The 16,528-nt window shown below is 36.2% G+C and overlaps 1 protein-coding gene across 2 annotated transcripts in view; it reads right to left on the bottom strand.

Moving 5' to 3' along the window:
* Positions 1-16,528, bottom strand: part of LOC150081124 (uncharacterized) — a 1,253,880-nt gene that overhangs the window by 644,994 nt on the left and 592,358 nt on the right. For both annotated transcript variants that reach the window (XM_090381132.1, XM_090381131.1), the window contains exon 20: positions 3,958-4,011. In XM_090381132.1, the coding sequence (XP_090237258.1) occupies positions 3,958-4,011 (54 nt within the window). The remainder of the gene's footprint in view (positions 1-3,957; positions 4,012-16,528) is intronic.

Genomic DNA, 16,528 nt, shown 5'->3' with positions numbered 1-16,528 from the left:
CATACGTGCGAGCATGCGACACGTGGTCATGCCAGATATTGTTCTGAGTTGGCTCATGTTGTATTGGGTAGTCATCTCTTCTACAGTGCTGCACCTGTTCACCTGTATGAGTCGTCGGACCCAGTGCTCACCTCTAACATCAACCTTTTGCTGACCTTTGCGGTTTTGCCGTCAGGTCATTGTTTGACCATTTTGATACCAGTCCTGGTACACTTTAACTATGGCAGCTCTTGATCATACCACCAGTTCAGCCATTTGGAAAATTGAGGCACCAGCTCATCGAACACCCACAATCTGTCCTTTATCAAAGTCCAATAAATCCTTCCTTTTACCCATCATGCTCAGAATTTTACTACGTACTGAACCACTGACACTTTATCTATGCTACGCAGGTTGACTAACTGCGCACTCTCATACCTCGTGTGGTCAACGCGTCGCATTCAGTTTTCATAGGGGTCGTCATAATTCAGTGATCACTCAGTGCATGGCATAAGCCGAAAAAAAAGCCAACACTTCCAATATCACCTGTCCATCCCTTCTAGCAGTTTGACTATTACTCCCTTGAATTTATTCAAAGTACTCACCCCTACAATATGAGAAGGAAGAGGATGTTTGTTTAGACAATCAGCCACCCAATGGTTGAAGGCATATTTCCATTCATATACCCTGCAGCCATCTTTTCTCAGTTTGATTTTATGACCATTCAATGTAGTCTGAGTAAGAGGAAGGATTTCATCAGCACTGAGCTTACTAAATTCATTCAAAGTCACAAACAACATAAGTCCTGGAGCAGAAGCATTTTCTGGTAAGAGTCTATTCTATTCCTCTCACTAAACTCATTGCTCATCTCCGCATCAATTTCAACAAATCCATATCCTTCATAAATTGAGGCCTCCAGAATTGAATGCAATATTCAAAATTGGCCTGATCATTGCTTTATTCAATGGGATAATCAAAATCTTTATCCCTGAAAACAAAATTCCTGTATATCACTGACACAACCTCATGCACTGTTGTGACAGCCTACCTGCATTGCTTGGCGCATGATAGCCTTAGATGCTGATGCGCCATTAAACCTCTAATAACCAACCAACCAACCAACCTGCATTGCTCAGACAACTTCATATCTCACTGAGCAATTACCACCAAATCTTTTTTATTCTTCAATGCCCTGAGTGTTGTACCACAAAGCTGGTACATTAACCTTGATTGCTGCTCCCACACATGAAGTAAGATGAAGGATTACATCCCACACATGAAGGTACCTTACATTTGTCAATATTAAATTTCTATTGTCACTTCTCAGTTCTTCTGCTTAATTCATTCAGATCTTGTTGCAGTAGCATACCCTGGTTACTGTGATAAACTACCCTGCGAATGAAATCAAACTAAGAACCAATTAATATTTTAATGCATTCAGAAAGCCCACATTCAGAAAACTTTCTCATGAAAGGCTTAATAAACAATGAAAGTAACAGACAATATTTCTGCTTAAAGGGTATTGCTGCAAAGTATATAGCAGTTGTGTTATTACTGACCCTAACAGAGTGAAAATGCATGCACTTATTGTTTGATGATATTCAAGCAATGTTGAATATCATCAAACAATTATGTTATGTTAAATAAGGGTAATGTCTTCTTTTAACTGCAAATCAGAAATAAAAATTTTACTTCAGCATAAGACTTCAGTGAACCTAAGCTAAACTAAACTGCATGTGGTATAGTTTAGCTTGCTTAAAATAAATAATTAAATTGACATACTAAGTGCTCAGTGGCAACATTCTAACAAAGAATCAAATCCTTTGATTACATTCAGTCCCACAATGGAAACTTGTTTCTCACATTTCCTAACCTAACAAAGAATGAGCTACATACAGCACTTTGCTCTCCCAAAAGAACTGTCTTCAGAATACCTAACATGAACTATACTGATATCTGTATCTGTACCTTCCTCGCTGTTCCAACCTAGGGTTGGGTCAGGTGAATCCATCCATCTTTTTCTATCTTCTCAAGTCTTATCTTCTGTCATTCTCTCCCACTCAATTCACTTCATTTCCACATCTTCCCTAATCTGATCTCTCCATCTTTTCTGGGGTCTTCCTTCCAGCCTTTTCTTCTCCATTTTTATCTCAAACATTCTTCTTGGTATTCTATTGAAGTTCGTTCTCTTCATGTGTCCAAACCATCTCAAACATGATGCAGTCATCTTCTCCATCAAACTTTCCATTCCCAAGTTCATTCTAATGTCAATATTTCTAATTTTTTCTCTTCTAGTTTTAGCTAACATAGTCCTTAACACCTTCATTTCCATTGCTTGGATTCTGCTGGTATTCTTTTTGTTCATCCGCCATGTCTCAGCAGCATAGGTCAAAATAGGAACAAAATGTTCTCTATTTATCAGCTTTTTACACTTTACTGCCCATAACATGCTGTTACAAAAGAAACTTTGACTAGCTGCTATTCTCTTTATTATTTCCATATCTAGGCAGCCATCTTTTGTTAATACACTCCCTAGGAGTGTATTAACAAAAGTGTATTAACTAATTTTATCCCTTTCACACTTCCTTCTCCCACTCACCATCACATCACCATCCACCACTCATATTTATCTTTACACCATACTCACTGACTACACTTTCCCAATGTATTAGTTTTTCTTGAAGTTCTTCCTCCTTGTTTGCCCAGAGGACAACATCATCTGCAAATGCAGTTGTTCCACCTTTTTTTTATCATCCACTGCTACAAGGACCACCTTTTATATCATCCACTGCTATGCTCCATGACAATAATAAAAATTAATGATGACAATACCTTGTCAAAGTCCACTGGACAATGGAAACCAATCTGAGTCTCCAAATTTTGCCCTCACACAACCTTCACACTTTGAATACATTTTTTTAATCATCACAACTTCGTCCCTCTCTATTACCATTTTCTCCAGACTTTCCCACACTTTTTCTCTTTACACACTAACATACACCTTTTCAAGGTCTAAAAATACCAGAAAGAGGTTCTCAGCAAACTCTCAATGTCTTTCAAAATATCAGTTCAATCTTTGACTAAATCCATACTATTCTTCCCTCATTCTGTCTTCTTTTTTATTCCTCAATCTTGTCTCAAGTATTTACTCAAAAAGTTTTGGCACAGTGCCGTAATAAAGTGATTCCCCTATAGTTGTTACATTCTCTTCTGGACCCTTTCTTAAAAACTGGTATGATTAGCACTATCAGAGGCATATGATGCAAGAAAGCAAACTTATGCAGCAGCATCAGGATTTCCTGATGATTCCCTTTGTCCAATCATCTGGTATTCTTTTCTCTTTCCAAACTAGGCTGATAATAACATACAGCCATTTTAAACCAATATTGCCAGTACCCTAATAATTGCTCATTACATTACATCAGAAACTCATCATATTATATCAGTATCGTTATACTGATACTGATGTTTTGTTATACTTTGTATACTTTGTTATACTGATATTTGTTATAATATAAAAAAATTTGGAGAAAAATAAAATTTCTATAAAACAGCTCTTACATAAATTTTGTTTGCATGCAAAATCACCATTTACTTAATGATGAACTTTTCATTATTATTGTGAAAAAATTTTATACAACATATCAGTATTACAATAGAGTGACAGGGAAAAATTTGCTCTTTTTTTTTTTTAATTCATTCACAATGCTTTATTATATGTGAATTCATGATTCTATTATCTCTATATGAAGTTTTTAAATATTAAATGAATCAATTCTTTGAATTGATTCATTTAATATTTAAAAAACTTTATATGATAGTTTATAATAGTTATTATTGCAATATTATAGTTTTGAATTATTAAATGAATCATTACTTTGAGTGAAACACAAGAAAACAGAACAAAAAACTGAAAAAAACAATCTTCAATAACTGAAATATTCTACTGTACATATAAACTCTATAGCGATAACATACTTTTATACCGGCTGCTCCAATAAATCCTTGTTCTCCTCTATTACCTTTTTCACCCTATAAAAAAATTAGCATTAGTAGAGGTATATGACGCAAGAAAGCAAGTGTATATAAAATCAGCCAAAAAAAAAAAAAAAAAAAAAAATCCTTCCCATTAAACCCATCCATTAATTTCAAATGTTTGTCTAGTTCTGCCTTGAACTTATTTAAGTTGTTCACCTCCACTACAACAGATGGAAGTTTGTTCCAACTATCAAACTACCAACCACCTGCTGGCTAAAGGCAAATTTCTGCACATTTATTCTACAACTGTCTTTCCTCAATTTAAATTTATGTCTCCTAGGGTGAGTAATCTGAGCAAGAGGAAGAATCCCATCAGCATTGGGCTTGCTCAAACCTTTCAAGGGTTTATATACCTCAATTAGATCACTTTGCAGGTGCCTAGTCTCCAGATGCTGCACTTGCAGAACTTAAGCCTTTCTTGGTAAGAGCAACCCTTTGTTCCACTCATTAATCTCATTGCCCTTCTCTGTACACATTCCAACAGCTCTACATCCTTCCTAAAATGAGGCTTCCAGACCTGCATGCAGTACTCGAGGTCTGGCCTGACCCCTTATACAAGAGGATTATCGCCTCCTTATCCCTGCTAGAAAAATTCCTGTATATCACTGACAAGACACCATGAGCTACTCTTGCAGCCTGTCTGCACTGCTCAGAAAACTTCATATCTGATTGCACAAATACCTCCAGGTCCTTTTCATTCTCTACTACCCTGAGTGTAGCACCGCCCAGTTGGTACACTACTCTAGGATTACTGCTACCCATATGCAGTACTTTACATTTGTCAATGTTAAACTTCAGTTGCCACCTCTCAGCCCATCTGCTGAACTTTCCCAGATTCTGTTGCCCGAAGCTGGAATCCATGGTTGTGGTTTGTGTTTAATTTAGAATAATTTATTGTTCGTCTGTGTCTTCCAAAAGTTTAACCAATGGCCACTACAGATATGTCGGTTATGTTTTGTGAGATTTATGTAGGGTACTTGATAAGATGTAGGTGCATGCTGTTTGGGTGATTGGCTGCCTGGTCTGCTGCTTCATTACTTGCAATGTCAGTGTGCACTGGAATCCAACAGAAGCTTACAGTATGATTCCTATACTGCAAATGATTTAAACAAGACCGGATTTCTTTTACTATGAGGTGTGGGTTTGAGAATTTATTACTTATTGCAAACAGAACATCCATGGAGTTTGTATATATTAAACTGCAGGTGTTGAGATGGATATTGATATTGCCTATAGCTAGCCAGATTGTATACAATTCTGCAGTGTAACTGCTACATTCAGTTCGAAGAGATACAGACACTGTGAATGGGAGAAAGACTGCTGCAGCACCTATGGGTGCAATCTCGTCTAGAGGAGATTGCATTATTTTCCCTGGAACAGAAGTTAAACTAACAGGTCTGTTACTCATGTCACCGTTTGATCTCCTTTTGTGAATTGGGGACACATTTGCACATTTCCAGTCCATGGGGACCTCCCTTGAGTCCAAGAAAGCTTTCATAATTATGGCTAAGGGTTTGCTACTTCCTTTGCTGCTTCCTTTAATATAACTGGATAGATCCCATCCACCCCAAGTGCCTTTCGTATGTTCAATTTCAACTATTTCTCCTCCACTTTTCTCTCAGTTATTACAAAATCATTTAGCTCCCTGCCAGAGTTTGATAAGGTTCTGGCCTCCACTTCCCTAAAGACTTCCTCGTGTGTAAATGTAGATGCAAAATACTCATTCAGTTTGTCAGCTACCTCAGTAGGTTCATCATCAATCGAACCTTCAATGACAAGTGGACCAATCTCATTCATCCCATTCATTCTAGCGTTTACATAAGTAAAGAAGTCTTTACTGTTTTTCCAAGATTAATTCCTTTAATGATTCCCATTTAGAATTTGCTGTTGGTAACATCATCAGTTGTTCCCGCTGTATAGAATTTAAAAAACAGAATCTCTGAGACCACTGTAGTCAGTTTTACAAAAGCAAAAACCCTTCCTTTTACCCCTGACGGTAGTTACAGCTTTGAGTAAATTCCACATCAACATGCTGTAATCACTGCCACCTAGTGGTTACTTTATCTGCAAATTCTTAATGCATGAAGAATCACTGCTAATAATTCAGATCAAGAGTATTACACTCCCTCCCCTCTGGTTGCCTCTCGAATATGCTGCTGTAGAAAAAAATCACCCAATAAATCCACAAAAGTCTTGCTAGTGTGTGAGTAACCAACCCACAAGTTCCAGTCTGTATCTGGGAAGTTAAAATCTAACATTAAAAGACAATCTGATTTACTGGCCTGATTTACAATCTGATTTACTCTATTTCTCTGTACAGCTGTTTGTTGTATTCATCAGAGTCATTAGGCATATAACAAAGTCCTACTCTCGTTTTTGCTTCCCCAGTGCTTATGTTACATAAAACCAACTCAGTGTTGCACTGTTCTCCCATGTCAACTGGAAGAGAAGTACAAAAAAATCATTTGGAGAAACATGGAAATACAAATTTACATGTAAGAAGTCTTATGGAACTTAAAGGAAAAAAAGTATGCAAAAAATGTGAAAAAGAAAAGCTTATTTCAGAATTTTCAAAATATCCAAGGTGTAATATTTATCGAATAATATGTAAAGAATGTGCAAAAAATTATCTGATTAACAAGTATAATTTCATTCTGCATTCACAATCTATTATAGATTGTGAATGAAGAATGAAAGTTCGTAAATTAAATATATATAATCATAGAAAATCAGAACAACATAGAATAACTTTTAGAAAAAAAATGAATTAATTTTAAAAATATAAGAAAGTCCCTGAATTTTTTCACTCATTTTACCCATAAAGTTGAAAAAAATCAATTGTTAAGTAATTAATTTAAGTGATTTTTATTTTAAATTTTTTTTCTAATAAATAAGTAAGAAAATGTACTCTGTATTAAGTCAAATGACTGTTAGAAACTTAAAAGGTATTTTTAAATACTAAAAATTTATAGGATATACAAATTTAAATACAGAAAATTTAATTTTATAATTATGAAAAAACAGTTGGAAACAATAGAGTTCAATATATTCTTGAAAATAAATGTATTAGTGAATTAGAAAATTATTGCAAGGAAAATCAATTTCATAGTTATACAAGAATAAGAAATAGAGAAGCATTAATTGAATTTATAATGACTGACATTGAAAACTGAAAAAGAGTAAAACGTGATAAAAGAGAAAGACAAATATTTGCTAGAACAAGGGTATACTCAAAGCTAATGAATTATTTCCTAAAAGAAACAAAATGTTCTATGCAATTCATAAAATGCAAAATTTGTGAAGATTATTATAACTTTGATAAACATGATGAACACAATAACATTTTTACTCATAAAGCTTCAGTTAACAATTTTAATTAAATTCAAGAAATGGAATGAGCTTATGAGGGTAGATTAAAAACTAATCTTATTAGAAACTCAAAAAGGTGAATTAGATCCTATAATATTCTTAGAAAATAAAAAATATATTATTATTAAAGAAATAAAAGCAATTTCACAGCAAATAAGTTTTCAAGTTAATATAAGCTTAACAACTGAAATTTGTAAATGATGAATTTGATGTATATTCATTTCAAATAAAAAAAAAACTTAGAATTCTACCAGGAACTAAATTAGATGACTATGATAATTTACTTTTGAATGAAATGCAAAAGAAAATGATATTTCACAAGTAACAATTCATGATTTTGGTTGGGTTATGTGCAGTGTTGAATATTTATATCTTAATATTAATATATATAATCCTTTAGGAAGAAGATCTTATACTGATTTACCTCAAACTCTTAAAAGTCAAAAGAAATCAATTGTTAATGTGAAAATATAAAGATAATCAGTGTTTCAAATGGAGTGTATTGGCTGCTTTACTTCAAATAAATCAGCTAATCTCATCCTGAAAGAATTTCACATTATAAAAAAATATGAAAATGCATTAAAATTTAAAAATATTCCTTTTCCTGTTTCACTAGATAATATTCCTAAGTTCAAAAAGCAAAACAATATTTTTCTGGTAATGTTTATCATTACCAAAAAAGTTCAATTTTTTCCTTTACTGATAATAACGGAAAATAATTAGATAAGCATTTGAATCTATTCTGTATGAAGAATAGAATTTTATAAGATATACAAATTTAAATAAAGAAAATTTAATTTTATAATGCAAAAGCAGTTAAATGGAAACAATAGAGTTAAATATATTCTTGAAAATAATAGAATAGAATTCTATTCTATTATTTAGATCAGAATTCTATTCTATTACTTTATTGTAATGTTGAAACTGACATTACTATTAAAGAACATTATTGTTGGATAAAAAATATGTAATGATCAGTATGTTCACAGGTAAAGAATCACAGATAAAAACTATATGTGTGTGTGATATGTGATATGTATTTAACATATTTTTATTCAGAAGAAAAATTAAAACAAAACAACATGTAACAGATTGTGAAGAACACAAACCTGTAAAAGTTGATCCACTGGATATTGATGATCCTGCTCAGGTGGCTAACAAACTAAATGAGTATTTTGCATCTACATTCACACATGAGGAGTTATTCAGGGAGAGGAATGCCAGAGTTGAGTTAAACTCTGGCAGTGAGCTAGATGATTTTGTAATAACTGAGAGGAAAGTGGAGGAGAAATTGTTGAAGATAAACATCAAAAAAGCACCTGGGGTGGATGGGATCTATCCAGTTATATTAAAGGAGACAGCAAAGGAAGGAAGGAAGCAAACCCATAGCCATAATTATGAGAGCTTCTTTTGGACTCAGGGGAGGTACCCAGGGACTGGAGATGTGCAAATGTGACCCTAATTCACAAAGGATCAAATGGCAACACAAGTAATTATAGACCTGTTAGTTTAATTTCTGTTCCGGGAAAATTAATGGAGGCACTGGTAAAAGAAGCACTGCAGGATCGGACACAGCATGGTTTTGTTAAAGGAAAGTCTTGCCTGATCAATCTGATTGGATACTATGATGTGGTCACAAAGGAACTGGATGCAGGGAATAACTTTGATATCAAATATTTGGATCTTAGAAAGGCTTTTGATACTGTTGCACATGGAAGACTGCTGAACAAATTGGAGCTGTTGTTATTTTTGTTATTTTGGTTTTTTAGGAGCATTAGCAACTAAGGCCATATTGCTCCGGGGATATGCGGTGGTCATTCCTTGACCTTTCTGAATCCTCCATATTTGGTGGCTCACGGGCTCGAATCCCAGTCTAATCAAGAAGCATGTGCTACGCACTGCTGCTCCTGCCCACCTGGCTACGGAGGTGCCACAAATTGGAGCAGTGTGGCATTGGAGGCAAATTGCTGCTATGGATAAAGGGATGGTTGAGTGGGAGAAGACAGAGAGTGGTAATCAATGGACACTGCTCATTGTGGACTAATGTTATTAGTGGAGTCCCTCAGTGTTGGATCCATTGTTGTTTTCTGTATTTATAAATGATATTGATGATAGTATATCAAGCTTAATGTCCAAGTTTGTAGATGATACGCAGGTTGGCAGGGTTGTTAAGCACACTAATGACAGTATGCTGCTGCAACAGGATCGAGAAAAGTTGAGCAGATGGGCTGAGAGGTGGCAAATGATGTTTAACATTGACAAATGTAAAGTACTACATATGGGAAGCAGTATCCCCAGAGTAAAGTATCAACTCTGTGGTACTACACTGACAGTGGTAGAGAACGAAAAGGACCTGGGGGTAATTGTGCAGGCAGATATGAAGTTTTCTGAGCAGTGCAGACGGTCTGCAAGAGTAGCTCATGGTGTCTTGTCAATGATATACAGGAATTTTTCTAGCAGGGATAAGGTGATTATCCCCCTGTATAAGGCAATGGTCAGGCCACACCTTGAGTACTGTACACAGGTCTGGAGGCCTCATTTTAAGAAAGACGTACAGCTGTTGGAACGAGTACAGAGAAGGGCAACAAGATTAGTGAATGGAACAAAGGGTTGCTCTTACGAAGAAAGACTTAAGTTTTGAAAATTACAGTGTCTGGAGACTAGGCACCTGCGAGGTGATGTGATTGAGGTGTATAAAGCCGTGAATGGTTTGAGAATGCTCAATGCTGATGGGGTTCTTCCTCTTGCTCAGAATAAATCACCTGAGAGGGCATAAATTCACATTGAGGAAAGACAGATATAGGATAGATGTGCAGAAGTTTGCCTTTAGCCAGAGGGTAGTTGGTTGGTGGAACAGACTTCCATCTTTTTTAGGGAAGTTGATAGACTAAATAAATTTAAGACTGAGCTTGACAGGTATTTGGAATGAATGTAGGGGTGAAATGGGAGTGTTTTTTGTTTTTATTGTTTTTTTTTTGGCTGATGTTGCATAAAGCTTGCTTTCTTGCATCATATGCCTCTACTAATGCTAATGCTAAAAAGTTAAGATGCCTGAAACTGATTCAGCATTTTTCAAAAATTATAATCACTCATTAAAAATTCCATTTGTTTTTTATGCAGAATTTGAAAGTAATATTTAAAAAATACATATTGCTAGACCAAATCCAAAAGATTCTTATACACTGAATTATCAAAAACATAAACCTATTAGTTTCTGTTATTAAATTAAATGTTAAGGAATCTGAATATAAAGAACCTAGAATATATAGAAGTGTAGATACATCACCCTGGTTCTCCAAGTTGGGAGAACCAGGGTGATGTATTTATGATGCAAGGGGCCAGCTCTCCATTCATCATAAAACATTGTTTAACTGCTAAAAGGCCTAACAAAGAAAAAATTGGATGAACAAATAAAAATCGAACTGGCAAATGGAAAAGGATTATGAATTTTGGCTGCTGGAATGTGCAAGGAGTTAGTACAAAACAAGATGAAATTTTATTGTAATTTGGAAAATATAAATTGGATGTGGTCTTAACTGAAACAAAGAAGAAAGGGAGATGTGAAAAAAATGACTGGAGAATGTATTTTCCTTTGGTCTGATGTTGACCAACATGTAAGAGCTAAGGCAGTGGTGGCTGCGCTTTTTCACAAGAATCTCAGAGAGTTTATTGAAAAATGGAGCTTTGTTGATGAAAGAATCTTGACCCTTGAAATTAAAATATATGGAAGAGAAATTGCTATTATTTGGGTATATGCTCCTAATAATGAGTTTCCCACAGATATTAAAGATTTCTGGAAAACCTGGGAGAAGAAATAGAAGCAATTCCACATTGCAGAGAGAAAGTCATAATGACTATCTCTCTGCAATGAGACTCCAGAGTGGGACAAGCTATGGACAATGAAGTGGTGGAAAGACATGCAGAAAATGTAAAGAATGATAACAGGGAGAGAGAGAGAGAGAGAGACTGATAGAACTTTTCTCTCAGTATAAGCTGAGGATTAGTAACATCTTCTTCCAACATAGAGACATTTATAAGTTCACGTGATTCCAAGAAACAAAGGAATTAAAATCAATAATTGACTATGTGTAATTATTGTGTGATTATCTATATATTGATTATAACTGATTATGAATTGTCAAACTAATAGAGTAAGCTTATCTGCAAAAAGATCTAAATCACCCAAACACCTCCAAATACATTTCAAAAATATATGTGGTCTCAATTCTAATCTCAACATTGTCCATTTCTACTTGCAGTCTGGCAAACCCCATGTACTTTTTCTGACAGAATCTCAGTTATCAGCTGATTCAACTACTGCTCATCTCAGTTGCCCAAATTATTCACTGCATGATTCTTTTTTTCCTGAAAGGTGGTACTTGTGCATATGTCCATTAAAATATTCCCTGTCAGAGACATGGTAATTTGGAATCTTCTCTTTTTGATCTTCTTTGGCTTAAAATCTCTCTACCTCATTGTGTCAAATTCATCTGTTGTCTGTACCATTCTCCCAGCTCCACTAATCGCTTGGAGCTCTTTGACTTTCTCTCATTGCAACTTGACTTTCTCCAGTCAAACTTACCTAACAGTGAGGTAATTTTCCTTGGTGATTTTAACTCCAACTGGCTTCCATTTTCTAGTCACGCTGACTCAGCTAGTCGAGATGCTGAGGCTTTTGCAATTACTAATGACCTTGCTGTTATTATTTTGTTATTTGGTTTTTTTTTAGGAGCATTAGCAACTAAGGCCATATTGCTCTCGGGATATGCGGTGGTCATTCCCTGACCTTTCCACATCCTCCGTATTTGGTGGTCACGGGCTTGAACCCCAGTCTAATCAAGAAGCGTGTGCTACGCCCTGCTGCTCCTGCCCACCTGCCTATGGAAGCGCCAATGACCTTGCACAGATTGTTCATTTACCTACAAGAATACTGGACAATCCTACCCATACAGTCAAAATGCTTGATCTTTTTCTCACAGACAACCCTTCTGTGAGAAGGGTTGTCTGTGTTCTTTTCCCCAAATAAACAGCTGCCCCATTAACTGGTGGCCCAAATAACCAGAATCCACTATATTAAAGTTATAGAAAAAGGGGAGCAGGGTTTGCAGTTCTTTCTTTTTTCTGCCTCTTTGCAGTAGATGTATTTAAATCATCCCTTATCAATAGATCTGAGATCTGTAATTGTTTCATCTGTTGCTATCCATCATAGCTCCTTTTAGCCATGGGAGAGTGAGTTTCTTCTCCCAGGTTACTGGCCCCACCACGTGGAGGCAGGAGCGGTGCCACCAGTGACCAAGCGGTTGTAAAAGTTAGTAGTTTGTTATTAATTAATATATATACTAAATAAAGAATGGTTGTTTTCCTTTCTGTATTCTTACTTTAATACTTTAAACACAGAACCAGTTGAAGTAAATAAATGACAAAAAGACACTGCAAAACAAAACTTTTTCTTTGTAAGGAGCACTCTATAAATCACTGAGAAAATCACTTGGCACTCTGGGCCAAGGGGGGAAACATTACTGCTATTACATTGAACTTTTAACACATTGGTGTGTCAAACCTTCAATTGCATATTCTTACACATTTGTGTGAGAATATGCAATGAAGATGACCTCACAAATGGAAGGATGGCTGGAGGCTGCACCATGACAATGCACCCAGTAACACAGTGATGGCAGTTCTTGGCTGCAGGAAAAATCATAGTCATGCAGCAGCCTCCCACCCCCATCACAATGATTTTCTAAAAATTTTCATATTGGAGGATCCCCCTCCCCCTTCCTAGAGGGGAATTCCTCAGCACTCCAGCAGTTTATATTTTACAAAAACAGCCATCAGTAATTACTATGAATGGCCTTTTTTCTGTAAGAATCTATGTGAAGTACCTGTTCAATTCATCAGAAAAATCAGTTTTCATTGAATTTTTTTTGACAACCAGCACACAAGGTTCTGATTCGATTCATTTTCTCTTTCTCTGTAGGTGCCTCCGTAGCCAGGTGGGAAGGAGCAGCAGTGCGTAGCACACGCTTCTTGATTAGACCGGGGTTCGAGCCCGTCACCACCAAAACGGAGGATGCGAAAAGGTCAGGGAATGACCACCGCATATTCCCGGAGCAATATGGCCTTAGTTGCTAATGCTCCTAAAAACCAAAATAACAACAACAATCTCTGTATTCATATACACGTAAAATTTTTAAATGGGGGGGGGGGGAGAGACAAAGCAAAACATTTTCAAAAACAAATTTGGATAATTGAAAATTTGAATAACTGATATTCTTCTATAACAGGCAATAAAATTATAATTTAATATTAAACATAATTTATCCAACACTTCCGCTATGCTTGGGGATTTTAATCTCTGTAATGTTAACAAACTCTTTGACACTCTAGATGCAATTTTATTTATTATTTATTAGATTTAGTATTTAAGAAGTTATTGGTCACTTTCATAATAGGCTGACCGGGCTAGCCAGGTGGGTAAAGTGCCTGCCTGGTAACCCAAAGGTCGCGGGTTCGAATCCCGCCTCGGGCTTGGATCAGAGTACTGCAAAAACCTTGGGAGGTGCACTATGGCCACAGAAGCCGATGCGCCAACAACTACAAAAAAAAAAAAACTCATAATAAGATTAAACTTCCCACATTCTTTTAAAATATTTCAAAAACAAATTTGGATAATTGAAATTTTGAAATTGAAGAAGTTATTGATCACTTTCACAATAAGATTAAAATTCACACATTCTTTTCAAATATTAGCATATAAAGCTTCTACAAACAAAATTTCTAAAATAATAAAAGCTCATATAATGCTATATCTCCCTCCTAATAATAAGTTTCCCCATATGGTTTAGATGGTTTAGCACTAAACTAAACATGTCATCAAACAGAAAGAAGTGTCTCATAAAAATTATAGAGCCTTATGGAATCAAGATTCTTAAACTAAAATTATTCCTCATTATTCCTACTTTTTCTTACTATTGAATACACCATGAATTGTCAAACTAATAGAGCAAGCTTATCTGTGAAAAAATCTAAACCTCCCAAGCACTTCCTAATTCATTTTACAAATATACGTGGTCTCAATTCTAATCTCAATGATGTCCATTTCCACTTGCAGTCTGCCAAACCCTATGTACTTTTTCTGACAGTATCTCACTTATCGGTTGATTCATCTACTGCTCATCTCAGATGCCCAAATTATTTGCTGTATGATTCCTTTTGCCTCAAAGGTGGTACTTGTGCATATGTCTGTTCTGATATTCCCCGTCAGAGATTTGGCAATTTGGAATCTCCTCTCTTCGATCTTCTCTGGCTGAAAATCTCTCTACCCCATTGTGACAAATTCATCTGTTGTCTCTACCATTCTCCCAACTCCACTAATCACTTGGAGCTCTTTGACTTCCTCTCTTTGCAACTTGACTTTCTCCAGTCCAACTTTCCTAACAGTGAAGTAATTTTCCTTGGTGATTTTAATGTTCACAACTCCAGCTGGCTTCCGTTTTCTAGTCACACCGACCCAGCAGGTTGAGATGCTGAGGCTTTTGCAATTACTAATGACCTAGCACAGATTGTTCATTTACCTACAAGAATACCGGATAATCCTAATCATACAGCCAATACGCTTGATCTTTTTCTCACAAACAACCCTTCTAAGTACACGGTTTAAGTGAGAGGTCCTTTAGGCACTTCAGATCACAACTTGGTGATTGTCTCTTCTCCAATGGAACCTTTATCTCATGGCTATTCCCAACCTCGTGTTGTTTGGCATTACAAGAATGCAAAATGGGATGACCTGCGAGACTTCTTTTCTGCTTTTCCTTGGTCGGATTACTGTTTCAAAACTTCTGATGTCAACGTTTGCTCAGATCGTGTCAGTGAAATTATTCTTGCAGGAATGGAATCCCTTATCCCACACTCCACTTTAAAATCTCGTCCTTTATCTAAACCTTGGTTTTCCAATAAATGTGCTAAGGCTGTCCAAGAGAAGAATGTTGCATATCGTAATTGGCTTGTTTCTAATTCTTCAGCTTCATTTTCTGCCTACACCAAAGCTCGCAACAGTTGTAAAGCAGTTATTAATCAGTCCAAACTAGAGTTTGAACAGGCTAAGAGTAGAAAACTTGCTTCTTGCCCTAATGGTAGCTGAGCATTCTGGTCTCTTGCCAAAGCTATTAGCTGCAACTTTTGCCCATCTCTGCTCCCACTTCTGTCCAAACCAGATGGTTCTGTTGCCACTTCAGCCAAGGATAAAGCTGACCTGCTAGCATCCCATTTTTCTTCCAGCTCATGTATTAATGATCTTGGCAAAACACCTCCCACCATTCCCAACACGCTCCATTCAATGCCTCCTGTGGTCTTCCGTCAAAAGGATATCAGAAGGATTTTGATGAATCTTGATGCTAAGAAAGCTGCAGGTCCTGATGGTATTTCTCCACTTGTTTTCAAAATGTGTGCTCCTGAAATTACTCCTATTCTTTGCCGCCTTTTTTCACTTTCTTATTCCAAAGGAGTTTTTCCTTCTGCTTGGAAATTTGCTCATATCCAGCCAGTTCCTAAAAAGGGTGACAAATCCCTCCCATCCAATTATCGTCTCATTGCAATTACTTCTACTCTTTCTAAAGTAATGGAGAAATCAATTAACTGCCAACTCTTAAACTACCTAAAAACCTTCCGTCTGATCAACGATCACCAGTATGGATTCCGTCAGTGTCGATCCACTCGAGATATTCTGGCTTATGTTACCCATTTATGGACTAATTCAATGGAAAGGTTCGGTGAAACACAAGTAGTTGCTCTTGACATCTCAAAGGCTTTTGATCGTGTTTGGCATAAAGGTCTTTTAAACAAGCTTCCATCTTATGGTTTGCCAACTGTTTTTAGTAATTGGTTATCCAGTTTTCTCTCTGATCGCTCACTGAAGGCGATGATAGATGGCTCTCTGTCTTCTAACTTCTCCACTAATGCCGGTGTCCCCCAAGGTTCAGTTCTTTCCCCCACTCTTTTCCTCTTGTATATCAATGACCTTTTTCCATTGACTGGAAATCCTATCCATAGTTTTGCCAATGATAGCACATTGCATTCAACTTTCCATTTTGAGAAACCTTGGTCCTGATCAATCAGCTTCAACTTCTCGAAAATCTGCTACCAA

The sequence above is a fragment of the Mastigoproctus giganteus genome, chromosome 9 (assembly GCF_048544385.1).
Source record: "Mastigoproctus giganteus isolate SK-2022 chromosome 9, ASM4854438v1, whole genome shotgun sequence".
In the NCBI taxonomy this organism is placed as follows: domain Eukaryota; kingdom Metazoa; phylum Arthropoda; class Arachnida; order Uropygi; family Thelyphonidae; genus Mastigoproctus; species Mastigoproctus giganteus.
This window is presented reverse-complemented; position numbering and strand designations above follow the sequence as displayed.